The sequence below is a fragment of the Coprinopsis cinerea genome, assembly GCF_000182895.1.
Source record: "Coprinopsis cinerea okayama7#130 chromosome 1 map unlocalized cont3.1, whole genome shotgun sequence".
In the NCBI taxonomy this organism is placed as follows: Eukaryota; Fungi; Basidiomycota; class Agaricomycetes; order Agaricales; family Psathyrellaceae; genus Coprinopsis; species Coprinopsis cinerea.
The window spans coordinates 3,820,130-3,842,765 of NW_003307544.1; the positions used below are offsets into that span (position 1 = coordinate 3,820,130).

At 51.9% G+C, this 22,636-nt stretch overlaps 9 protein-coding genes across 9 annotated transcripts; 5 read left to right on the forward strand and 4 right to left on the reverse strand.

Moving 5' to 3' along the window:
• Positions 1–54: 54 nt before the first annotated feature.
• On the reverse strand, positions 55–1,761 carry CC1G_10109 (hypothetical protein; the record flags this gene model as incomplete). Its single annotated transcript, XM_001829527.2, has 3 exons — positions 55–125; positions 217–918; positions 978–1,761. The coding sequence occupies 3 exons, from the start codon at positions 1,759–1,761 to the stop codon at positions 55–57; spliced, it is 1,557 nt and encodes a 518-aa protein (XP_001829579.2).
• Positions 1,762–3,048: 1,287 nt separating this feature from the next.
• CC1G_10110 (ubiquitin-60S ribosomal protein L40 fusion protein) lies at positions 3,049–3,787 on the forward strand. Its single transcript, XM_001829528.2, has 4 exons — positions 3,049–3,182; positions 3,257–3,367; positions 3,422–3,574; positions 3,646–3,787. The coding sequence occupies exons 1-4, from the start codon at positions 3,079–3,081 to the stop codon at positions 3,662–3,664; spliced, it is 387 nt and encodes a 128-aa protein (XP_001829580.1). The 5' UTR covers positions 3,049–3,078; the 3' UTR covers positions 3,665–3,787.
• Positions 3,788–4,057: 270 nt separating this feature from the next.
• CC1G_10111 (hypothetical protein) lies at positions 4,058–5,496 on the forward strand (the record flags this gene model as incomplete). The annotated part of the gene is made up of 2 exons (XM_001829529.1): positions 4,058–4,234; positions 4,291–5,496. 2 exons carry the CDS (start codon positions 4,058–4,060, stop codon positions 5,494–5,496), a joined length of 1,383 nt encoding a protein of 460 aa, XP_001829581.1.
• A 3,905-nt stretch (positions 5,497–9,401) lies between these two features.
• On the reverse strand, positions 9,402–10,143 carry CC1G_10112 (cytochrome-c oxidase chain VI). The gene is made up of 3 exons (XM_001829530.2): positions 9,723–10,143; positions 9,598–9,668; positions 9,402–9,542 (listed from the first exon to the last, which is right to left on the reverse strand). Exons 1-2 carry the CDS (start codon positions 10,099–10,101, stop codon positions 9,634–9,636), a joined length of 414 nt encoding a protein of 137 aa, XP_001829582.1. The 5' UTR covers positions 10,102–10,143; the 3' UTR covers positions 9,402–9,542; positions 9,598–9,633.
• A 1,802-nt stretch (positions 10,144–11,945) lies between these two features.
• Positions 11,946–12,518, forward strand: CC1G_10113 (hypothetical protein; the record flags this gene model as incomplete). Its single annotated transcript, XM_001829531.1, has 1 exon — positions 11,946–12,518. The coding sequence occupies one exon, from the start codon at positions 11,946–11,948 to the stop codon at positions 12,516–12,518; it is 573 nt and encodes a 190-aa protein (XP_001829583.1).
• A 272-nt stretch (positions 12,519–12,790) lies between these two features.
• CC1G_13785 (hypothetical protein) lies at positions 12,791–13,145 on the forward strand (the record flags this gene model as incomplete). Its single annotated transcript, XM_002912207.1, has 2 exons — positions 12,791–12,933; positions 13,001–13,145. The coding sequence occupies 2 exons, from the start codon at positions 12,791–12,793 to the stop codon at positions 13,143–13,145; spliced, it is 288 nt and encodes a 95-aa protein (XP_002912253.1).
• Positions 13,146–15,377: 2,232 nt separating this feature from the next.
• Positions 15,378–16,883, reverse strand: CC1G_10114 (hypothetical protein; the record flags this gene model as incomplete). The annotated part of the gene is made up of 4 exons (XM_001829532.2): positions 15,378–16,099; positions 16,154–16,276; positions 16,329–16,569; positions 16,620–16,883. 4 exons carry the CDS (start codon positions 16,881–16,883, stop codon positions 15,378–15,380), a joined length of 1,350 nt encoding a protein of 449 aa, XP_001829584.2.
• A 1,117-nt stretch (positions 16,884–18,000) lies between these two features.
• CC1G_10115 (hypothetical protein) lies at positions 18,001–19,769 on the forward strand (the record flags this gene model as incomplete). Its single annotated transcript, XM_001829533.2, has 5 exons — positions 18,001–18,081; positions 18,136–18,240; positions 18,292–19,086; positions 19,140–19,694; positions 19,749–19,769. The coding sequence occupies 5 exons, from the start codon at positions 18,001–18,003 to the stop codon at positions 19,767–19,769; spliced, it is 1,557 nt and encodes a 518-aa protein (XP_001829585.2).
• Positions 19,770–19,818: 49 nt separating this feature from the next.
• CC1G_10116 (hypothetical protein) lies at positions 19,819–21,884 on the reverse strand (the record flags this gene model as incomplete). Its single annotated transcript, XM_001829534.2, has 6 exons — positions 19,819–19,878; positions 19,948–20,146; positions 20,199–20,569; positions 20,811–21,032; positions 21,089–21,115; positions 21,558–21,884. The coding sequence occupies 6 exons, from the start codon at positions 21,882–21,884 to the stop codon at positions 19,819–19,821; spliced, it is 1,206 nt and encodes a 401-aa protein (XP_001829586.2).
• Positions 21,885–22,636: the final 752 nt, after the last annotated feature.

The following is a 22,636-nucleotide window of genomic DNA, read 5'->3' on the forward strand; positions in this document are numbered from 1 at the left end:
ACCAAGCTTCGCTCCCCATACCACACGCCACCCATGAATTTCAAGTTGGTCAGATCAGATGTGTGTCGATATCCCCAAAACCGCAAGCTCTTCCCGATCTAGCTGCCGTAAGAAGTCTTCCATCCCTGTTCCAAAATAAAATTAAAAAAGGGTAAGTTCATCGTGTACATGCGACGAGAAGTGATATCGAATTAACATGTGGTTGGGCAGACTTACCGGGGTCTTCCATGAAAGTCTTCCCTTTCTCGACGGAACCAACAGTACTGTCAGAGCTCCTCGGGTTTCGTATTTCATCAATATACCGCCACAAAAGGTCTTCCAGGCGCGCCTTGACCCTATCATGTAGTTCCTCCATCCTCTTATCCTCTGCATCCCCCGATGCTGTGGTAGGTACAAGAAAGGTCCACCCCGGATAAATTTTGCCATGCGATCCTCGCGTGGAGACCGAATCGAACCCAGCATCGGCGAGATGTTCAAAGTAAACGCTGCACGGGACACATGAGAGTTTCGAAACTCCGATGTAAGGTAGGATGGCGATGCCAGCAGTTTGGACGCGACGCAGGAGGAAGACCTCGCAATGAACGCTCCTGCGCGGATTGAGATACCTATCCCGTTCCTTCTCTAGATCACCTTTCAATCGCTTGACGGTCTTGCGATCCACCGTCGGGTCCTCTCGCGACGAAGAGTCGAACTTGCCTCGGAGGTACGCAACGGTTTCTAGAAGGATCGCGTCATTGCATTCGATTTCCTGCCTCTTGGAGTCGGACCAGTCCTGATGGTACACCTCGATGTCCAAATCCCCGAACAGAACTCCCCGGAAGCGGGCGGACGTGGCCAGTGACAAGAGTTTTCGGGCTGATAAGTGGAAGGAGCATAGCTTGTTGATCCAACGAATGATAGGGATGAAGTTGTCTTTCGCTATTGAACAGACAGCATCGTTGAGTAAGAGACACCAGTGGGATAACATGCTCACTCACATTTCAGGTACACCTCGAAATGATAGTACGTCTGGAACAGGCCGCTAGGCGCCAAATCTCCTTCATGGAGGAGCTCTGTAAACCTATCGATCTCTCGACCGACCGCGGGAACGACTACCCGAGTCCAATCGGACAAGCGGAAAAGGAGGCCTAGGCGCTCCAACCATAAAAGCGTGGCGTCCAGGTGCTCGAGATCCTTCGGCTCACAAGTCCCGGCGTGTTCGACCTTGAACCGGTTGAATAAGAGCATTGCTTGCTTTAAGCGTGGTTCCCTCTTGTTGTAGTAATGCCGAAACCTCTCCCGGCCGTAGGCGTAGAACGAGCGGACGAAAGAACAAGGTTCATGGATGAACTCTGGGGACGAGGACTGAGATTCCATTATGCCATCGGAATACTTTTTCAGATCCTTTATGATCGTCCGTACACGGGTTTCGATCTGCTCCGCGGTCGGTAGTCCAATTCCGGGGTTAAGGGCAATGTACAGAGTGGTGTGGATGCTGGCTGACGACCCAGGGAGGGGGGGTGCCAACGAGGCCGCAACAGCGGACACCTGCTTTGGTTCGGTCAGGATCGCTTTCGCGAGAACATCAAGCACACCATAGAAACGGGTTCGAAAGTGTCGTTTGTCCTCGTCGGTGGCGGGCAACGAGGCAGGGAGTCCGTACGCGAGCGCACTGGGGTTGTCGTTACGTCGTGGATAATCAGTGCTATCCGGCGTTTTGGTCGAAAGGAGGCTGAGAACGAGGTCGAGGGGTGGTCGTTTACTTTCAACCCGCGAAGTCATGGTGGTGAGGACGCAAGATTAGTATCAGATTGCCCTGCCCTGCAAGGTCTCATGAGGTGTGTCACGAATTCGGATCGCGTCTTTTTTATATTTGTAAGATCTATTTTATCTATTTATTATTTTTCATTTTACTTTGCCTGGAGTCTGGACATTATGGAAGGCTTGGCGCGGAGAGACAACATCTTTGACCCTTTCCACGCCAGATGTTTCACAGGTATGACTGTTTCCGGTGCACAAGTGTAAAGACAATGGCTACCGTTGCTCCTCGCAATTCATCTCGGTAGTGACGAGGATCGATGAGCCGGTTGTGAATGTCGTACGCAGGGATGGGATTGACAATGTCTGGTACCCAAAGTGACGTTAATAACGCCTCGGCATGCAGTGCGCGAACCTTGGAATGAGTGCCAGGTTACCGCCGGATACTGTAACCGATTTTTTTTGACAATTTGAGGATCTTTAGAAAACGAGCCTGATTTTCACTATTCAACCAAGTGTGAGTGTTTGACACATAGAGGGGCCTTGAAAACTGGATAGAACTATTCTTCCAACTTTTTTACATACCCGACACTAGCTGTTTTGACAGAATAAGATGGATGACTGGGTGAAACGGTGCGGAGCCATGGCCCCTTGCTGTAAGTATAGGTTAGGGGCGACGGCTGTGCTGAGCGCTGAGCTGTTGGAAGACACTTCTCTAAGCGCCTTAAAGTACTCAGAAAAGTGGATACTAAGCAGGTAGTCTCACAGAGGACAAGGCGTCTCCCAACTTCCAAGGAGGAATGAATGTCATGAAAAATGGATGCGCTCAGGAATGGGGTATCAGAAGAACGGGCGAGGAAGGCAGGACCGAGAAATCGACATCATTTGCATACTGCTATTAGGACAACAAGAAGAGTATAATCTACTAAAAGGACAGAGTCAGTACCAATATTGATGGATGAATGAATGAATGGTAGAAAAAGTTCAGAGACTTGAATGGTTCCCGAAGGAAGACCAGCCCATCGTCGTGAGACGTCGCAAAGTTTGCAGAAGTTTTGCATCACAGGACAAATATGAAGACTGTACTCACCAATTGTACGTCGTTAGCGGCGGCTACAACGACGACGAGCAAACAAAAACTCAAGCTCTGGCGACGAAATGACGATGACGCGCCGAATCACATGATGGTGACTAAGCCTGCCCTAAAGTCAGCCACTTGATGGACTGTATAGTCCAAGGCCTGACATTCCCACACACGGGCAGGACGGAGATCACCATTAGCTCACGGTGAGTAACGCAGTCCACAGCGCCGGCAACGTTGGTCTCAACGTCCTCCAAAAGATGCAGATCTTCGTCAAGACCCTAACAGGGAAGACCATCACCCTCGAGGTCGAGTCTTCCGACACCATTGACAATGTCAAGGCCAAAATCCAGGACAAGGAAGGGTGCGCATTGCTTTTTACCCATTTCTCAATCGCTGGGGACGATGAATGGTGGATGTTGACCAATGGGCTTTTAGAATTCCTCCTGACCAGCAACGACTCATCTTCGCCGGCAAGCAGCTCGAGGATGGTCGCACCTTGAGCGACTACAACATCCAGAAGGAGTCTACCCTCCACTTGGTCCTCCGGTACGTCCCTTTCGCTTCCCATCGCTTATACTCGTGGCGCTGAGCTGCGTGTAGTCTCCGTGGCGGTATTATCGAACCCTCGCTCAAGGTCTTGGCCTCGAAATACAACTGCGACAAGCAGATCTGCCGAAAATGCTACGCCCGCCTCCCACCCCGTGCCACCAACTGCAGGAAGCGATCTTGCGGTCACTCGTCACAACTCCGCCCGTGAGTCCCCCCTTGTTCTCTCTCGCTTACCGACCCGTCCGATTGACTTGTATGTGTTTTGTTTATTCCAGTAAGAAGAAGCTCAAGTAGTGGTTTTCTGTGTTGCGAGTTGTTGTATTGGAGGAGCGATTCGTCGGCATTTCATTGTAACACTATTGTGTCTATCGCTGTACACGCCAACCATTATAACATGCCGTTTTTTTTCTCCGCGAGATTTCATTCACAGCCCTGTTCTGAGTTGTAGACACCCACCGGGCCCTTGTCTTCTCCTTTCTGGTCATTAAATCACTAACCACTGACTGGCAGGACCCACCACCATCAGCAGCAGCAGCATCATCATCCTCGACAAGAACACGCGATTAGGCGTTACGGCAGTACCTTACTCCATACCGTGTCACAGTTGTTTGACCCATTTTTCGAGTCACCGTCAAATAGACATGCTCCGCCCACCGCCCAATCTATTCTTAACTTCTTCCTGTAACCATGCCTTCCAAGAAATCGAAACCCAAGGCGCTCAAGGCCTCCAACCAGGATGCGCACTTTCAGCTCGTGCTCGAGGCGGCGCAGAGGGTCGTTCAGGTCCTCACCTCGCATAATCTGCCGTGTGCCGTGTTTGGGAGTTTGGCCAGTCGGTTGTATGGAGCTTCTAGATGTCCCAAGGTGTGTGTTGTTTCAATTGCTCGCTCCACACCCTAAACTGATTGTACTGTATGTAGGACGTAGACCTCCTCGTTTCCCAACCCGCTTCTTCTTCTTCCGAGGACTCCCAACAGCTCCTAACGCCCCAACAACTCAAAACCCTCATCCTCGACACAGACCCGCAACACTTCTTCCTCACCCTCCCGCGGGACCCCACAGCGCCCTACCGAATCCTCCACTACCGCAAATGGTACATGGGTCCCGAATGCAAAGTGGACATCCTCGTCCCGGGGATCATGCACCTCCCCTCCATACCCCCTTCGTACACCACACTCGTCGAGGGTGTACCCCTTGTCCCGTTTGAGCTGTTGTTGTTGCACAAGTTGCAGGGGTGGGATGATCATAGGCGGATGGTGGACGAGCCGCATAAGATGAGGAAGCAGTATCAGGATGCGGCGGATGTGAGGCGGTTGATGGGGATGCAGGAGGTTATGAGGGGGTTGTTTGTGAAGGGGAAGGGGAGGACGAGGGGGGCGAGCGCCTCCACCTCTACCGCTGCCACCTCCACCGCTGCCACCAAGTCAACCACCGCTGCCACCACCACCCCCGCCGCCCAGGACGACGAAGACCCACCACCCCTCTGGTGGCGCAACCCCGCCCTCTTCTCACCCGAGTTCCAAGAGCTCACGGAGAGACGGGTGCAGGACTACTGCCTCGCCTTCCCTGAGCGCGCGAGAAGGTGGAGGGCGCTCGGGTTCGACGTGCCTGAGCCTGATGCGTTGGCTAAGGTTAGGGAGAAGGCGAAGGCTAAGGGGAAGGGCAAGGGCAAGGGCAAAGCTGGGGACAAGGGTCAAGGCAAAGGCAATGGGGAAGGGGAAGGTGGGGAGCGAAATGGGGGTGGAGGAGGTGAGGACGACGACGACGATGATGACGACGACGACGCGGGAGGCGATGAAAAGCCCCACCTCGACCTCGACGCGGACGACGACGACGACCAACCCCAGGACGACACCTTCCAACCACGCGCTCTGAGAGCTCCGAATCGACACCCGAGTCGACATCGACGCCTGCGCTCAGATCCTATAATCCACAACTCCAATAATTTCGACGACGAGCCCGAACCCACTGCTACTAGCACCACGGGTATCACCAGTAGCGGTAGTAGGACTACTGGCGACTCGGACGGTGTAGGGGAGCTGGACTTGGAGCCTGTAAAGTTTGCGGGGCTGTCTGCGTCGCCGTTGGCTCATGTTCGTGTTGATAATGTGTTTGGCGATGAGTAGGAGCGTGGGGTCTTTTTTTTTCGTCGTAGAGTATTTTTTCGTAGCCTTGGTCATGGGTCGCCATCTCGATGTTCTTTCTATTCTTTATTCACCGAGTTCTTAATTGGTACTAGTAGTACATTCTATGGACATCCTTTCCTTGCTAGACAATAGACAGTTTTTTTCTTCCTCTTCTGCGCTCTCTTGACGAGTCTGCTGCAGATCCACGGAACATGTACAGACCTCGTTAATCGTTCACCACTGATGCCTTGCAACACGCGGATTCCTTCCAACACACTGATTCCTCACAACACACTGATTCCTTCCAACACACCAATCCCTTCCACCACGCCAATCCCTTCCACCACGCCAATTCCGTACCACGGCACCGACCTCCCCGGACGATCATCGATGCATCGAGCAGGTACCACACACGGCGTATACACAGTGTGCACGCCGGGCGACATTCAACTCAGATCTCAGCGCTCAAATCTCAGCATTGGTGGGCTCTTCGAGTTCCAAGTTCGACTTCTGATACTTATGAGTCGATGGCAGTTCACGGGTAACTCGCGGCTCAGGGCTTTAGGGTTCGTGGGGGTCTACACCTTCAAAGGCCTAGGGTTTCGTGGGGCTCTCCTCCCTCACCACCCTCCAAAGGGTTTCTTTCGTGAGTTCTCCTTGGACGTCCCACTCAGCACCGCGCACCGGTAGTGGGCGCTTCAACGTTACTTTGTTTGGCGGTGTGTGGGGTCCAAGCCTTCAAGGGAAGTACTTGTCTGTGTGTGTCTACTTAAAGAATGTATGTATGCGTATGGTGGGGTGTTCGTCCTGCCCCGAGTCGAAGGGATCCACAAGTCCTGGTTGTGTTCTTAACCTTGCGGCAGCTGGAGGCACACGATTTAGAGGCCACGCCATAGAGTAGTACATGTACAATGAAATACGAAGGGAGGGAGTATGAATCCATCAGAGTCTTTGGCGTGACGAATGAACGCCTTTCCTTTCCTTTCCTTTCCTTCGACGCGGAGGGACATCTATCTCTATTTGTCTGGACACGCCTCGCGCCGACCGCCGTCAATGACCGGTGACCATTAACGACAACTCACCTGGACCTGCCCACCCTAGATCTAGAGCTGCTCATAACCATGGCCAGTGACCGGTCACCCTTCAAAAATCGAATAAACCTATGCACCCAACCCCTTCCGTACGTACTCAAGCCTCTCGACCATTCGGACTCCCAAGCGCCCATTATTGACAGGCGAGGCCCAAAACGCACCGCCCTCTTTCCATAAGGGGATATGTCATGCTATCATCATCAAAACCCGACGTTCAACCGACGATGTTCTGCCAGCCTGAGTGAGGTAGTGGAGGCGGCGCAGCCTGAGAGTATCAACTGTGATTCGTGACCGTCGCTCCTCACCGCCCTCAGGCTCTACCGTGGTCCGGTACGTGAGATGGGAGAGAGAGCTGGGATGATCATGAATTTCCATGTGGCCTAGTTGGTGCGTGGGGACCCTTGTATAAGGTAAGTAGAGATCTTCCCCTCCAGGTCGATTCGTACATTACACACGAAGGACAGGAGATCTCCCCTTCTCCCACCTCAGCCACGGTCACTACAGCACGGCAAACTTCGAGACCCAGATGGTAGACGATGCCCCTCAGCCCGTTATGCTTCAACAACACCTGATGCAGACGCGGAGCTGAGATTCGAGTGGAGAGAACGAAAGAAACTGAGAGACACCAAGAAGCAGAAAGAGAAGCAGCGGCAACCCGCACCTACTAGTATGAAGAACATGACGCGGGGTCTGAGTACACAATGGCCGCAATGTCAAACTTGAAGAAAACTTGGAAGTCAAGCGCCCGTCAACCCGAGCCTACTTCTCAGTTCAGAGTTGACAAGTTGACACCGCTTCCCGAGAGCACCGCCCTCTTGCCGAAAGGAGTAAAAAGCCGACGTGAACGTGAGCGACGTTTTCTGTGGGCGCAGTGCCAGTCGGAAGTAGTGATTTTGATGTTGATCGTCGTCGTCGTCGTCGTCGTGTGAGGCACCACTGCCTCGTCCTCTATAAGGTTCTGGCTGCAGAGCTTTGCGGGGAAGATGGACCCGGAGAAGTGGGCTGAGCCTGGGGGGGATGTCAGAAGTCGTAGGCAATATGTATCGCATTCGGTACGGAACCTAGTAGGTGAAAAGGCTCGTGGGCGAGTACCGGCCAGAGGTGTGCTGTGCGGGTCCCAAGCAGTACTGTATGTACTAGCATGGCGGAGAATCGTGTGGTCAGCGCGAATGGTGCAGGTGAGCTGCTGCTGCCGAAGCCAGCCGATCTTCCTCGAGTGATTATCAACACAATATCCTGCTTAACGACGCAGATTCCTGTTAGTGAGAGCAGAGAAACCCAAAGGCCACCATTACATACTACGTCGGCGCGATAAAGGACATCTCCTTCCGCTAGTCACCAGAGCCAACGGAAGACCAGACAAGGAAGGTTGGCATGACCATGACCGCCCAAGCCCTCCAGAAGTTGAAAAGTACCATTCAAAGGAGCTGAGGGCAGTAAAGTCCAGCAAGACTTCCTTCATAATGAAACGCTTCTGGTCACGAGAAAGAGGAAGAGACGCATAGCCAGCCGACACCCGGCGTAAGAAGCTGAAACAGCGTTTGCCCACCCCGTTGTCCTTTCTTCAGGAAAGGGAAAGGAAACGGAAGAGACCCAATCTCGCGATCCAGGCGAGTCACAGCGGATGGCCCTGCTGTACCATTGGGATTTGGCACTGGTACGCTGCCGGGCAATCGAATCTGGAATCGCGATCAGCCACCCACCTCCAGAAGAACTTGTTACCTTCTGGTGTTCCACTGTCAAGGTCTAACCCCTTCGAACATGCACATTCGAACATGCACAGGCCATGGCTGCGTGATAGAACTTCCAAGTTGAAGCACCAGTACGAGATCCAGTCGGCTGACAGCCATGGTGACTGCCCTCAGGCTCCCACAACAGCGCAGCAGTGCATCGCTCATCGGTGTAGTATACCCAACGACGACGTATAAGTACCACCAGATGGAACTTGGACCCAAACGCAGAAAACAAGAACAAAGAACGACGACACCTCCAAGCACAGACGCACACGCGCTCACGCACTGCAACTCGTCAATGACGTAGTGTAGTCCAATGACGCGTTTGTTGATAAGTAGAAGCCCGAGTGATCCCGGACACACGAGCGCCCCCTTGCACCGCCCGCCCAAACAAAGTGGCCACGCCCTCGAGGGGCATTAAACGCCGACGTCGAGGACGGAGGTAAGTCATTGATCGTCGGTGACTCACCGCCCCCCGACACCAAAGGGGCAACTACGCAGGTTAAGGTTAAAGCTTCTGTGTTTAGAAATGTGTACCGCAACACAGCGTTTGAGACCTAGGTAAGGCAATCAGTCCGGAGGAACAGGATGAGGAAGAACATGCATGCGTGAATGGGCATTGGGCGGTCTTTTGTCAGGTGGCTGTTGTGTTGTAGCAGCGATTCAATTTACCGAGGCTGTTATGTCCCACTTTGTCCTGAGGTAAGGACACCATTGGGTCTACCTGCCTTGGTGGGAAGTGCGAGCGGCCGGGATTTTGGTGGTCTCGATCGTGATTAGATATTGGTAGCTGTAGAAGGTTAGTACGAGCACCGACAATGAACGAGAAAAAGCAGCGATAGAGGTCTGGCTGAAAATTGTCGCTGGGAAAGTTCACGTTCTTGACGAAGGAAGGGATACTAATGAAATGTTTGTCAAGACTAGAATAAAGTATAAGGCTCAGCTTGACACATCCACGAGTCGCTCGGTTATATTCACGAGGCCGCAAACGGAAGAACGCCCAGGCCCTCCGGTCCGTGGTGTCGAGGCCCTGACGAAATTCATGTGGAGCAAGTTCACGGTGGGCACCGTGCGCGCAGCGTTGTTGCAACCGCTAGTGGTATTGAATGGCATATCCCGTTGTTTGAATGTTTTGGGTAATGGTGTCTATTAGAACGAGAGACAATTGTACGTTAGGCATTTGAATAGTGTAACGCCTCGAGGCTACCAGGAAGCGTCCTCTCTATTGAATAGGCAATGTCAGTTGCGAATTTACCAACCAGGGTATATATTCGTACCTCAACTATCCAGAGCTTGTCTTTGTAGAAGGGGTTTTATGAAGTGTAGAGTTCCTCCTTGAGGGAAATGCCTGGCAACCAAAATTAGCACTCGCGCCAACGGTATGGCAGAGCAAGCAACTCACCGAGCTCCTCACGGAGAGGCTTCAACTCCTCAACATAAGCCTTGTACTGAGCCTCATTCTCAACCTTCTCCTTGACACCCTCGAAAATGCGGACAGCAGTAGCATAGCAGTTGACGCGTCGGGCAGCCTGGACGGCGGCGGTGATGACCTCGGGTGAGGGGACAAGGTCGTGGGAGAAGCAGTTGTTGAGGCCGCGCTGGACTTCGAACAAGTCCTCAGCGTTTTGGAAGAACTTGACGTATCGGTCGCTGAACTGTTCAAAAGTCTCCTGAGCGTGGCTGCTGGCAGGTCGGACGAGGAGAGGAGCGACGCGGGCCCTGGCGACGATGGAAGGGCGGGCAGCAGCGCGGAAGACGTTGGTGGCGACGCGGGCGTGCATTGTGGATGGCGGGCGACGACGACGACGGAGGGTAAAGGAGCGGTGAGGGACGACGACGGTGAGGACCTTGAAAAGATGGGTTGGGTCGGGCTGATGGCGCGGGAATGGCCGGCACGAGTTTCAACAAGCCGTTGCACAACAAAGCCAAAGTCTAGGCAAATCGAGGCGAATCCGCCATCATTCATCCCTTGCCTTTCGGCTGCTGTCCCTTTTCGTGTTTCATCCCGCCTCCACCCTTTTGCAAATTAAGAACAACGGAAGCTTACTTAGGGTGTTCCTTGAAACACTATCAAGCGTTCAATTCATCAGGCAAATCCTTTCCAGTGCAAAGAAGACGCCCTCCCTAATGTCGCGGCAAGCATCAGATTCTTTCGAATCTGTTTCGCAGAACCATCCATCGTTTTCTGTCTTTTCTTAGATTCGAAGGCATAGGGTATATTCGAAGACTTATGAAGTCATCCCTTGATACCCCCGCCGCTGTTTCAACACCGACTTGGGACGTAGCTTCTAGCGCTTTTTCGCCGATGACAAGGTTGCACAGCCCGAACCAGTGCCATGAGGTTATCCAGCGCCTATTCGGATGGGACAGACGATTACGTCGTTGCAATGCCTCAGCAGTTTCTTGCGAAATCCCACTTGTTTGTTGTTCTACTGAATCGCCCTCTCACTATCTAGATTAGCGATTCAATCTCGAAGAAAGGATCTCATTGTACAGAGGTGCTTTTCTCACCCGTCAGTTTCCCCCATTTTCATTGAGCGAAAAAAAACTTTTTCTCTTCTCGTAGACTGGATTTCTGGAAAATCTCTCCCAGTCATATAATCTCAGAGATGTGCAAAGTGCGCTTGAAGCGGGGTGTCCCAATTGGATTTCCAAGATCTTCGAGCAGCATCGGGGTGAGTGTATTGACCGTCCTCTTCCCGGTATTCATTACTGATCCGGAGGTTCCTTCCAAAGGGCCCGTACCCCATGTCTGTTAATCACCGAGAATCGTATGAAGCGGACCATCCTCATCCCCAACCCTTCGGTTCATGTCGGTGCCTCCTCTCCTCCAGGCTCACCACATTCATAAATCCCAAACCCTGAAGCTGACGATCGCCTCTCCTGCAGTTTAAGGTGCCAGAAGATCCGTTCGTCACAGGCCCAGAATCGCAACGAAACTCTTCCGACCTTGTTCGGTGGCGAGGGTCTTCATGAAACACGCGAAGAGCGTTTCTCATGCTGCCTGCACCGCTTTTTTCGAATGACGATGATTGGCAGAACCACGTTCTCGGTACCTTTAGCGGGCTTCCACCCTGCCTCTCGAGTGCCTGGTCCCAAATTAGTCTTACACCACCCCATGTTGATCAACATCGAGCGACGCTTCCGCTGACCACCTTTCGACGGTTGCGACTTGTTAGAAATCACTCGACATGGGGCTCTGCGGGCGAATGCTGGGCGGGGCGGCGCACTTCCAAAAACGGACTGTTGGGACGCGTGGCGACGGAACAGCCCTGCTGGCACGGGCAAAGGGCAAAGGTTCGTTATGTTCACTTAGTGGGCGAACCTTGAAGGAAACCTCTTGCACACAGAATCGCGATGTGTGGACAAATCGGGGTAGCGACGATTCGTGGACGTCATCTCGGTGGGCAATAGTCCGAGAGGGGCAGCGCAGTGCTGTGCATCCCGCCTCGACACCGCCCCTTCTTTCCCCATTAGGCAGTGACGGGACAGGTTATAAGCCTAAGGACTCATCCGTCGTCACTCCAATATCCCCCACTCACTTCTCGAGTCAGTTAGACAACCGAGAACGATACCGTCTCTCATACATCGCGTCGTCATATACTCCAACGCCACTTTGCCGATCATGCAGAACGACTTCAGCAACAACGTCGCCTATCACCCCCAGTATACCATGAACTACCACCATCATCCTCAGACTCAGCAACAGGCGTACCCTCCAGTGTCTCCTACTACTGCGGAACAGCTCTACAACTACGCCGCGTCGACCTCGTCGAGTCTGGTCCAACGTCGCCGCTCCGGTGGCTCGAGACGCGCTAGCCCAGAGACTCTGATCTCCCTCGATGCTCCTACGCAGCCCCGGCGGTACCTCACTCCCTCAGCAACGTCACGGAAGGACGTGCCCGCCTTCTTCAGCAAGCGCGGAACCTACTCCCGGGTATCGGATGAAGAAGAGGACGAGCTCCACGAGGAGCCCCCCGCTCCAAACGCCACCGACCAGGAGAAGATCGAGTGGAAGAGGCGCCAGAACACCCTCGCTGCGAGGCGGAGTAGGAAGCGCAAGCTCCTCCAGCAGCAGGCCTTGGAGGAGCAGGTGGAGGAGCTGAAGAAGGAGAAGGAGGTGTGGAGGACGAGGGCGTTGACGCTCCGCCAGCTCTTGCTCAGCCATGGTATCCTCTGCCCCGACTTCAAAGACTGAACGACCCCCGTGCTGTCGGTCGTACGCCATCTCGCCCCCTGCTCGATGCCGGCACCACTGGCCCCCCACCGACAGCTTGATTAGTCCGACTTGCTGTTGAGACTCGGGCCGCCCCGCTTGGCTGCCCTCGCCCACATCTCTGTACAATACACCCTCTGCTTCGCATCTTCGATTTCACCCAGTCATTCTGACCGTGAACGACACAACAACAACACCATCATCCCCCTTCTTCCTTTTTCTCCGACGACTTGTACCCCCTCATCCACCCACAAATGGAAACATTGAAACGAAAACAAAAAGACGAATCAAAAAACTTGTCAACGCCTTTTTTCCCCGAGTACCGAAACCGAAACTGCGCGGATGTACCTCCCCCTTCTTGTTCTGTGATATACCGAGTCAGGTGCTCTGCTACAACGTATGTCTTCCCGTTCATTCGTTGGAAGGCGTGTCCAGGGGCTGATGTCGGACATCTATCTCTCCAGTGCTCAGGAAACGCTTGGCCAAGAGATCGACCACAAGCTGCTTCGGCTAGGCTCGCTCGCAACTACCGCTACTCCGATGCAAGCAGATACTAGTTTCTACACCCGGGTAGCCAGCCAGAACATCGATTCCAGGCGCGTTTACTAGGTGCTCCATCGTCCGGGGCTTGGTGGTGCTGCTGTTGTTGTCGTTGTTGTTTTCCTCCTCTGTTTTTCTTTCCTTTTCTCCTTAGTCTCCTCTCGGATCGCCTCATATCGCATTGTAAACAATTGGACTTTTTGGTTACCTGTGCCTTTTTCTGTCTTAGACTGTGATCCATACCTACCCTCCTACCTACCTACCTCCCTACCCCCTTGTCTCGAGACTACCCGCCTACCCTCCCGTACATCATCATCATCCTCTAACCTCCGCTCCCGTCTTCTACCACCAACCACCGACATCTCTCTTCATCCTCTTCCTCTATATAGTTTCCTCGTCTCAACATGTACTTGTACTTCTATGCCTTCTTCTGGGATCTGTTGCGTAGCTCAAGGACTACGAACTGTGTACGAATAGAAAAATGAACTTTTTCCCTTCTCCGATCTCTCTCTTCGTTCTCTGAGACTGTGTCTCTCATCTTTCAGTTTTCTCACTTTAAGTATTATTCTCCTCATTTCCATCCACTCGCACTGTCATCCTGCTACGTACTATATCCAGGTTCTCCTGCGGAATCTTATGGTTGACCCCGTCCTTGGACCTTGATACCCCTTGTTGTCTAATTAGCTACCAGGCCTTTCTCAATGCCAATCGTTGAACGATTCCACTACCACTAGTACGTGTTGAGTGTTGGATTGAACTGGTTCCAGAAATTCCAGAAACTGGCTCAGTAGCACAGCTTTGCGTAGTCCTTCCCAATGACCCAGGCAGCTGCCAGTGAGCGACGAGTAAATCAGCGAGTGAGTCCTAGTAGTCATCCTCGATCACGATGATGGTAGTTTCATCACAATTGTTACTGCCGTCTGGCTAACTGCTGTCTACTGTCACTATCACTGTGCAGTATACTAGATGTGTAGATCTTTCTGTCGTCCGCTGTCCTGTCATGATTCATCTGACACTTGAGTACTGAGTTCTGGAACGTTCAGTGTACGACTCGAAAGCTGCTTCTAAGCCGGGTGCCGCAGGCCCGCAGTGAATTCAGACGGACGGCTCCGAGCTGCCAACATCCTCAGATATCCAGTGCGGTCTCGGGCTGTTGAGTTTCTATGCCATGGATATACGCCGTGTAGACTGGTTTTGACTCTGTTTCAGCATTTGGCTTTAGAAATTCGACGGGTTGACAGACGGAGAACCCGGCTCGGGAATTTCTGAAATGGAGATGTACTCAGCGCCTGTGGTGTGGTGAGGGCCAGTGCTTCCATGTCAGGCCAGAGAGGTTGACTCGAGTTTGAGGCCTGAGGGCTAGCAACACTTGAGCACGGTACTACGGATTAGGAATTCGCCGTAGATACAGTGCACGGGGCGTTGAATCCGGTATGGGGTATTGAGTTTCAACACTGACTACTTGCTGTGCTTCGACCTATCACCATCCTTTCCCTCCTCATTGCTACGTATGATAAACCCAACGGGGAGACATCAGGTACATCGCAGCAGGCGTTCCGACATTACCTGATGGATTTAGCGCCCAAACTGGGAGTTAGCCACGGTCGGGATTCACCCGATTCAGAGGTTACAAGGCATTTTTAGGTTGATGGATCTTTGAAACATCGACGACTGCGTAGTTGTAGTGCATGGACGAGAAGTTGCGACGGAGTGAGTAGGAGCGTCCGTCGGTCGAAACATGGAACCCCCGCGTTAATTCCTTTCTGGGATGTTTGAATTAGCGCCCGGGACTGGCAGCCCGGATGATGGCTGCGCTCCGATGCGGGAGGGTTGAAGTCATAGTAGTCCGGTGTATAGTCTGGTATAGTGATGCAATCGCCCAGCGTCCTAGAGGACTGCATGGGTGTATGGGGCTGAGCGCCGAACGTTCGCGTCTGGACTCCCGCTCTTCGTCCTGGTTTACAGAGTTCCGAGTCCGCGTCGTCCAGTCGGATCTGTCCACCTAGCACTGGCACCCATACTGCAGGAGCCTATGCGAAACTGAATTGGCTTTCAATTAACGCCTGCTGTGGATAGCCGTTAGCGGCGGATTGGATCATCGACTTGGATTGGGTGCCTGAGATATTTTGGGTTTCCCGATGGGTCCGTAGGTGTATTTTGTAGGATTGAAGGCGGTACGGTATCTTAAGCATTATCTATCAGAGCGACAGGGTCGCGCCCCGGCGCTGTTCTCTGTGTAAACTGCAATAGATGCAAAATGCCTTAGGAAGAGAAGTGCCCAAAGGGAATCCAAAGGTCTAGTCAGTCGGAAAGAGCTTGTTTATCCTGTTTTTCCGCGGCATCGTCAACGGAACCAACGGTACTGTCGGACTTCCTTGGGCGACTCAATTCGTCAATGTGGTCCCACAGAAACTCTTCCAGGCGTTCCATAACCTTCGTCTTCAGTGCCGCAAGTCGTTCCGCGTCCTCTGGTTCCGCTGCGTCGGATGGGAATAACCAGCCAGGATAGGTTTTGCCGTCCGAGCCTCTTGTAGAGACTGGGTTGAACCCAGAAGGACCGAGGCAATGGAAGTAGACAGAACATGGGACGCAGGATAGCTTCGAAACCCCGATATAAGGCAGAATAGGAACACCCTCGGTTTGAATGCGGCGAAGGAGGAATATCTCGCAGTGGACGCATGCGTCGGGATTGAGGTATTTCGCTTGATCCACCCCCAGTACGATTCGCAGTTGCTTGAAAATCTCGTAATCCGCTTCGGACACCTCGTACCCCTCCTCTCTTAGGCGCAAAAACGGTTCGAACGTCTGCCTCAGGTGTGCGAGGGCCAAGAAAAGGATAACGTCGTTGCACTGTATCGTCTGCTTTGAGGGACCGGCTTGTCGGTATATCCTGATGTCCAAATCGCCAAATAGGATCCCCCGAAAATGTACAGATTTGCCCAAGGCTTGGAGTCGTCTGGCGTCGAGATGCAAAGAGGACAGTTTGATGATCCAACGAGTAATGGGAATGGGTATAGATTCAGCTGTTAACCAACGTGAGTAGTAGGAACCAGAGGCTTCATTACGAAGAATCACACACCATTGAAGGTATTTCTCGAAATTGGAGTACACCATGGCAAGGTCGCTGGGTAGCGCATTATCCTCCTGGTTGATCACCTCCCGCAATCTGTCGTATTGCTCCGCGAATGCAATCGCGGCGACTTCATGCGTTCACCGAACAACTGTACGATCAACCCGATGGTCTGCAGCCACCCGAGCGTTTTCTCGAGGTGTTCGACAAGACCCTCATCCGCGCGGGACTCTTGTCGGAACTTTCCAAGTCTCCTAAGCGTCCAGCCCTCTTGTTGTATTGGTGTTCAAATCTCTTCCACCCGTAGCGGTAGAAGCCCATTATGAAGGCCTTTGCGTTGCGCGTTTCGTCTTCAGTGAGTTTGTTGAGGGCGGTCAAGATATCTCGTATACGGGCCTTGATCTGGTCGTTGGTAGGCAGGCCCTGGGCGGGATTGAGCGATACATGGAGCGTGGTACGGAGGTTGGTGGAACCAGGAGCAGGGGGACTACCGATGCAGCGACAGCAGCAGCCTGCTTTCGGTCGGTTAAAACTGCGCGCGAGAGGACATCGAGCACTTTAGAAATGCGCGATTGATAACGCTCCAAGTCGCCTTTGGAGACGGACAGCGACACAGGGAGTCGAAGGGGGAGCTTTTGAGCCTCCCTTCGAGGGAAAAGGGTGCGATCTGCAGACTTGGTCGCAAGAAGGCTGATAAGGAGGTCGGAGGGCGCTGCTTTGGCTTTAACTAGCGTCATGGTGAAGAAGAGCCAAGAACGAGCGTCTGTTTGTCAAAGTCTTCCGGAGTTTCAAGAAACTTTCGATCGCAGTGCCGCTAGTCATTCCTTTCTTGGATGACGGAACGGAGCAATTTGGGAGCGGTGGGAAGTGTTTTAATTCCGCCCCTATCCCTCTGCCTAAGACAGCGGGAAGAAGCCTGCCAGTGCTTTCCCAAACAACCTGCTCAGACCCTTACCCCCTCCTCCAGTTCCCCTCAGCATTCCCAGCAGACTTGACCGACGCCACAGACTCAGGGTACACTCAGATCCATCCAGTCCTCTTCCCGCATGGAGTCGATTTTGTAAAGCTGCAGAAGGACAGCCATCCGTTATGGTGGTAAGACCAAAGCATAGGCATCTGTGGTTGGAGTTTCGTGCAGCGTGCCGAGGTACTGCATATCCGCGTCCGAAAGGATATTAGATGCGGTTCCGTCCTCGGGCAGGTCGACAGTCGCATTTCGAGAGCAAAACGTGCCGTTGAATAAAGAAATATCCAGAGAAATTAATGGCCAGAAGAAAAGGCAGTACACAAAGAGCAATATGTGGTGAATAGAACAGAGATGATGGCAGTGGTACCCAACTTCGGTTGAGCGCCGACCGCTGCGGTGGCGGTGCATCGGGGTCTGATCGGAGCGGTAACTCCCGCGGCATACTTAGACAAACCGAATCGTTCCCTGCTTCCGACGACGACAATGTTGGGAACAACGGCAATCTAGGCTGCTTTTCGAGACTAAAACGACAGCGACGACGACGACGACGCTAAAGTAGCGAGCAACGCTGGAGACGATATCAGGTTCAAATTATAACATTCTACTTCTATAACCGTTGTCAACGGATTCAGGACCTTAGAAGGCCTCTCGGAGGACTCTTCAGGAACTTCTACTGGTTGAATCGCATCGACTGACCGGGAGTTAACCGCGTAATCGTTCGTTGTATTCTCGACCATTCTGTCATTCAGCAAACGCTCTGCCGTCGCGGCTGGCCGCTGAATTGTGTGGGTCCGTGGTCACGAGAAGCATTCGGTGGACTCGTGTTCAACTCGTGCTGAACGTCACCCTCCAAGCTGTAGCTGGGGAGCTTCTCTACCAGTACAACCATGTCCTACCAAGCCCTTTTGACCTCTTTCGAGGTCGTTGGAAATTGGGTTCACCGTCTCGTCAATTACGCGACCCGGAGGGTAAATGTCCAATTTCTCACATCTATCTGTGCGATCGTTCTCATAGTTTCATAGGATTCTACGACCCAGAGGCCCAGGAGGCTCACGAGTCTCCCATACGAGCTACTTATCGGCATCAGCATATCCCTTGAATGGAGAGATATCCTCCAACTTCGACAGGTGCGCGTTCTCTGTCCGTTGTCGCAATAGACACTGACACCAGCACCACAGACGTGTCGCCTGTTGAATCAGGTCTCGCGAGAGCGTTCGGTCTGGCTGGCCCTGTTGTATCGCTACTACGAGACCAAGTTCGCCCGACCTTTCTTTTTGCCCAAGCCGCTTCACCTCTGCTCGGCATCCGATCTTGAAAACCGTATCACGCGGTGGTGGAGGGGGTTGGATGGAATAATGGTGTCGCCAGTGACAGTGCACAGGTTCAAGCCCCTGGGCCTTGATTACAGATTCGGCTTACAAGGACCCGTTCCGGGAGGAAGATTCCTTTTCTACGCCTTTGAGGACGGAAGACTTGGCTACATTGACTCGCGGCAACCCAACCCGGAATTCATCGACCTCATACCTTCCCCGAGCGCCTTTTGCGGAAACCCTTGCACAGACATCTCTGTTGCAATCGATGCCTTGTCGCAGCAGCAGTATACTCCGGACCATCGATCAGCCCCTCCTTTGTGTAGCCAGCTATTCCCTTCGACGTTCAATATCGCGGTTCATCGCATGATATGGAAGGTTCTGGTTCATTTCGAAGTCTGGAGGTTGACTGCACAGATTGAAGGGGAGGATGTCGTAGGATATTCTGCCACCCTCTTGACCTCGTTTACCGAGGATCACACCCTCAGGCTTTGGGGCCCATGCGCATTGTACGGCAAGAACCTTGCGTACAATATTAGCTCCTCTCACTCTGACCCACCATACTCCTCGACGGAGGTGATGACGATCGTTGATTGGACTGAGATTCCGCAAGGGGCGGCAGATTTCCCTCGATCCTACATTCCAGTCCGAACAGTGTTTGACGTACGTAAAAACTGAGACTTGTCGATTCAGCTCAGGCTAACTAAGATCTCAAGACAATATATCTTCTTCCAGGAAACATCATACTGGCGGTGGCGGATCACGATTATCAGCCGAAATTCTTCGCTTGGAATTGGGTGGAAGACTCGACACTTCTCTCTGTGCCGCCGTCCAGTCCAGCGGTCGCAGAACTGCCATCCTGCCCGCCAATGGCGGAGTGTTCTCCCGGGATAAGGGGTCTCCTCTCCTTCACAAACCCATACTTTACCCGCAACTCCATCCGACTCGTACTCGCAACGGACAATGGAGCATTCGGAGTCATCCTGCCCATCACGACGTCTGGCAGAAAACAGAGCAAATGTGCTTTCCAGATCGTGAAATTGTTCGACATGGCAGGTCTCAACTGCGCACGTTTCGTGTGGTACGGCTATAACAGTGGATTCAGTCTCCCGTTAAGAGAACCGGAAACCAGCTGGCACTCGTTTCACTACCGTTGGCCAGATGATGATGTCGATGGTCCCTCAATGTCCGTCTGCAATGCCCCTGTACCTTCGTCATCATTCCCCTGCTACTACCACGGGCGATATATTGACGACTCTCAGGCCTCAGTTGTCATTCACGACAGCATGGGATACAATGTTGAAGTATATACTATCATGTCGTAGTCACTTCGTATCCAGCTGTAATTACTAATGAGTCCGTCCATAGTATATGGACTGTTATTTATCTGGATGGTTACTTCTTCTGCACAGCTCTTGCCATTGCATCACGCAGCCTGTTAGGTTTCCCAATTGCCTGGTCGCATACACATGATACAGGTCAGCATTTGGTACCAATGTTAAACACCTGGTTGAAATGCCTTACCCAAATTGCCAGTAGTTTTATGAGTTCTTTATATCTCTCCTCTCGATTGTTTTCGTCCTGTTCCTCAAGACTAAACACCCCCGCAATGGCGTATTTGTAGGTGTATTTTTTTCCCTTCTCTGCCTTTGAAGTTGTCCCGAATATCCATCGATTCCCGTCAGTAAGGATCCATTTCATAGTCGTGAAGATGCGGTTCAATCTAATAACAGTCAACCCCAATTCAAATCAACACCACGGAATCATGTACGAACCGTTCATTTATGCATAGACTGAGTGGAGGACATTGGTTGGAAGGTTGAAGTAGAAATGTGAGTCGGTAAAACCATTCTGGGAAATGCGCATCCAATAGTGTGTACCATGCAATAGCCTGCGTGACGACTTGTGGAATGTGATCTTCAAGCTTTACTCCCAGACGTTTTGCCTCAATTAGAAGATCAAGAGGTAGAGTTTTCTTGTTGATGGGCTCCACAAGTTCTCCGTATACCTCTGCGCGCAGTTTCCGAGACAGTGCTTCTGTAGTTGTGTCGCCCTTGACGATCTGAAGCAGGTTGTCGCATCGACCTCCAAAGTAAGATAGTCTACCCTCGCTAAGAACCCAGACGGGAACCTTTGCTTCTATTTCCTGTATCAAATTAGAATCCATTTGAGAATCCCCTTGGATATGCTTCAAAAGGTTGACAGAAGAAGCCTTTTGGGGGCTCAGGTGCAGTTCCGCGTGCACCTGGAGAATTTTGTTGCAGCCTTTGACGATTTGTATCAACTCTATCAAAAGTCGATCTATTATGGTCCTGGTCCGAGTTTCAGACTAGAATCCAGTCATCAATATATCTTCTTTGGCTTGAAGAAAGCTGATACACTGGTACCTGTTTCGCGAACGATGCATAGACATTTTTCAGATCTTTCATGAAATTTAGCCCAGAAATAGCTATCGCGCTTTGCACTTGCTCCACCTCTGAGGGCGAGTCAAAGGCTTGGATCAGAAGTGTTTGCGTCGCGTTCTTATCCAAATCCATGACTTCTTCCCATGGCCTTTTTACTCCCATACGCTTCAAATCGTGCATAGTTGCGGAAGAGAAAGAGAAATACTATATAATATATATAAAGTTAGTATGTGTTATAGCCAATAAAATCAGTGACTCACTGTTCGCTCAAATTCTGAGTCAAGGTCCTGTTTAAGGGAAAGTGCAGATAAATAGGGAATGACGAGGGGTACCCTCGGGTAAACTGAGAGCTACCCTTACCCCTACCCCTGTAAACCCTTACCCCTCAGTCAGGGGTAGGGGTAGTACCCTTACCCCCCAACCCTGGGAGTTTTGGCCAAGGGTTTTTAGAATTTTGGCACTAATCATTAATTACAGTAGTTTATATGGATATTTTGATGTGTTTTATCACTCATACAGCAGTTATTTGGTAGAAACTATACACAGATGTTGAAATAAGCAGGTTTTGGCTGATTTTTATCAAAACCCTTACCCCTGGCTAGGGGTAGGGGTTTGGCCAAGGGTAGCCAAAGACCTACCCTTACCCCTACCCCCCCTCTACCCCTGGCCTCTACCCTGGGGGTTTTAAAACCCCTTGACCATCCCTACAGATAAATTGGAAGTATGCACCAAGAGATGCTCATTTATGTCGGCACCAAGGAAGTCATCGGCTAGAGTCAAGGCCCCACCAACAGCATCTTGAAATATGCTGCTCAGCACAGCGGAGGGACTCTGTAATACATCTAGTGAATGTTCAACAGCCCTTCCTATCGCAGCCTCCCCTGCCGTCGAGATGGAAGGCGCAGGCTCGTAGGTCTGTCCCACTCCTTCGCCAAATTGTGACATATCTCCCTGTTCATTGGCTTCTCTCTCAGTATTCACATTCTTTTTCGTAGCCCTTGTAACCATTCTTGTTGGTGAGATGGATCGCGGGATACCTTGACGATGCTGTGACATATCGACGGTTGACGTGGTTTAATGTGACGGCGAGGGTAACTCTTCGAAAGCTGAGGCGCAAGGAAGATGAGAGATGATACTGCTTCTGGAAGCTGGTGAAAGACTTCTCCCAGAACCTCCACCTCTTAAGTAGCTTTTTGGAGGAGATATCAAACAGTATCGTCTGTATATTGTTTGAGGCTTTTGGGTGGGCCATTGGTAGGGAGCTGCAGGATCGATATCGAAAGCAAGTGTGTGGCAGCCTGTAGGTGTTAGCACCACCGTGCTTCGTCACGTAATGGAAGCCCCGAGGCTTAAGCAGCAGTGTCTATACCATGAGCGTACCTTGAAGTACTACGAGTTATTGCTTCAGTACTATTTCAATTGCTTGGGAAGAGTTTAAATCTAATCTTCAGTCAGGCCTCATCGAAACGCGGACTCAGTGCCGAGATGTAAGGTTTGGTAAGACCGCCAGTTACTCTTCCACTGGACCACTACATATGTGGCGCTTGGAAAGTCGCGTTAGATCTGCACCACCCACCCCAGCAGCTTACCGTCTTCCATTACTGTATGTCTACGAACAGCCCGTGACGGTTGTTGGACAACCCGGGTATGAGTATTACTTGATTTGGAAGGAGGCGATCATCAATCGGAATGACGGGAAAATCACGTTGAAGCCTGGGGGCACTGGAGACGGTCAGAGGGGCACAAACAGATCAGGTCGTCGAATCGTGACGGTTCTACTCTGGGACGCTCCCTCATGTATTAGACTA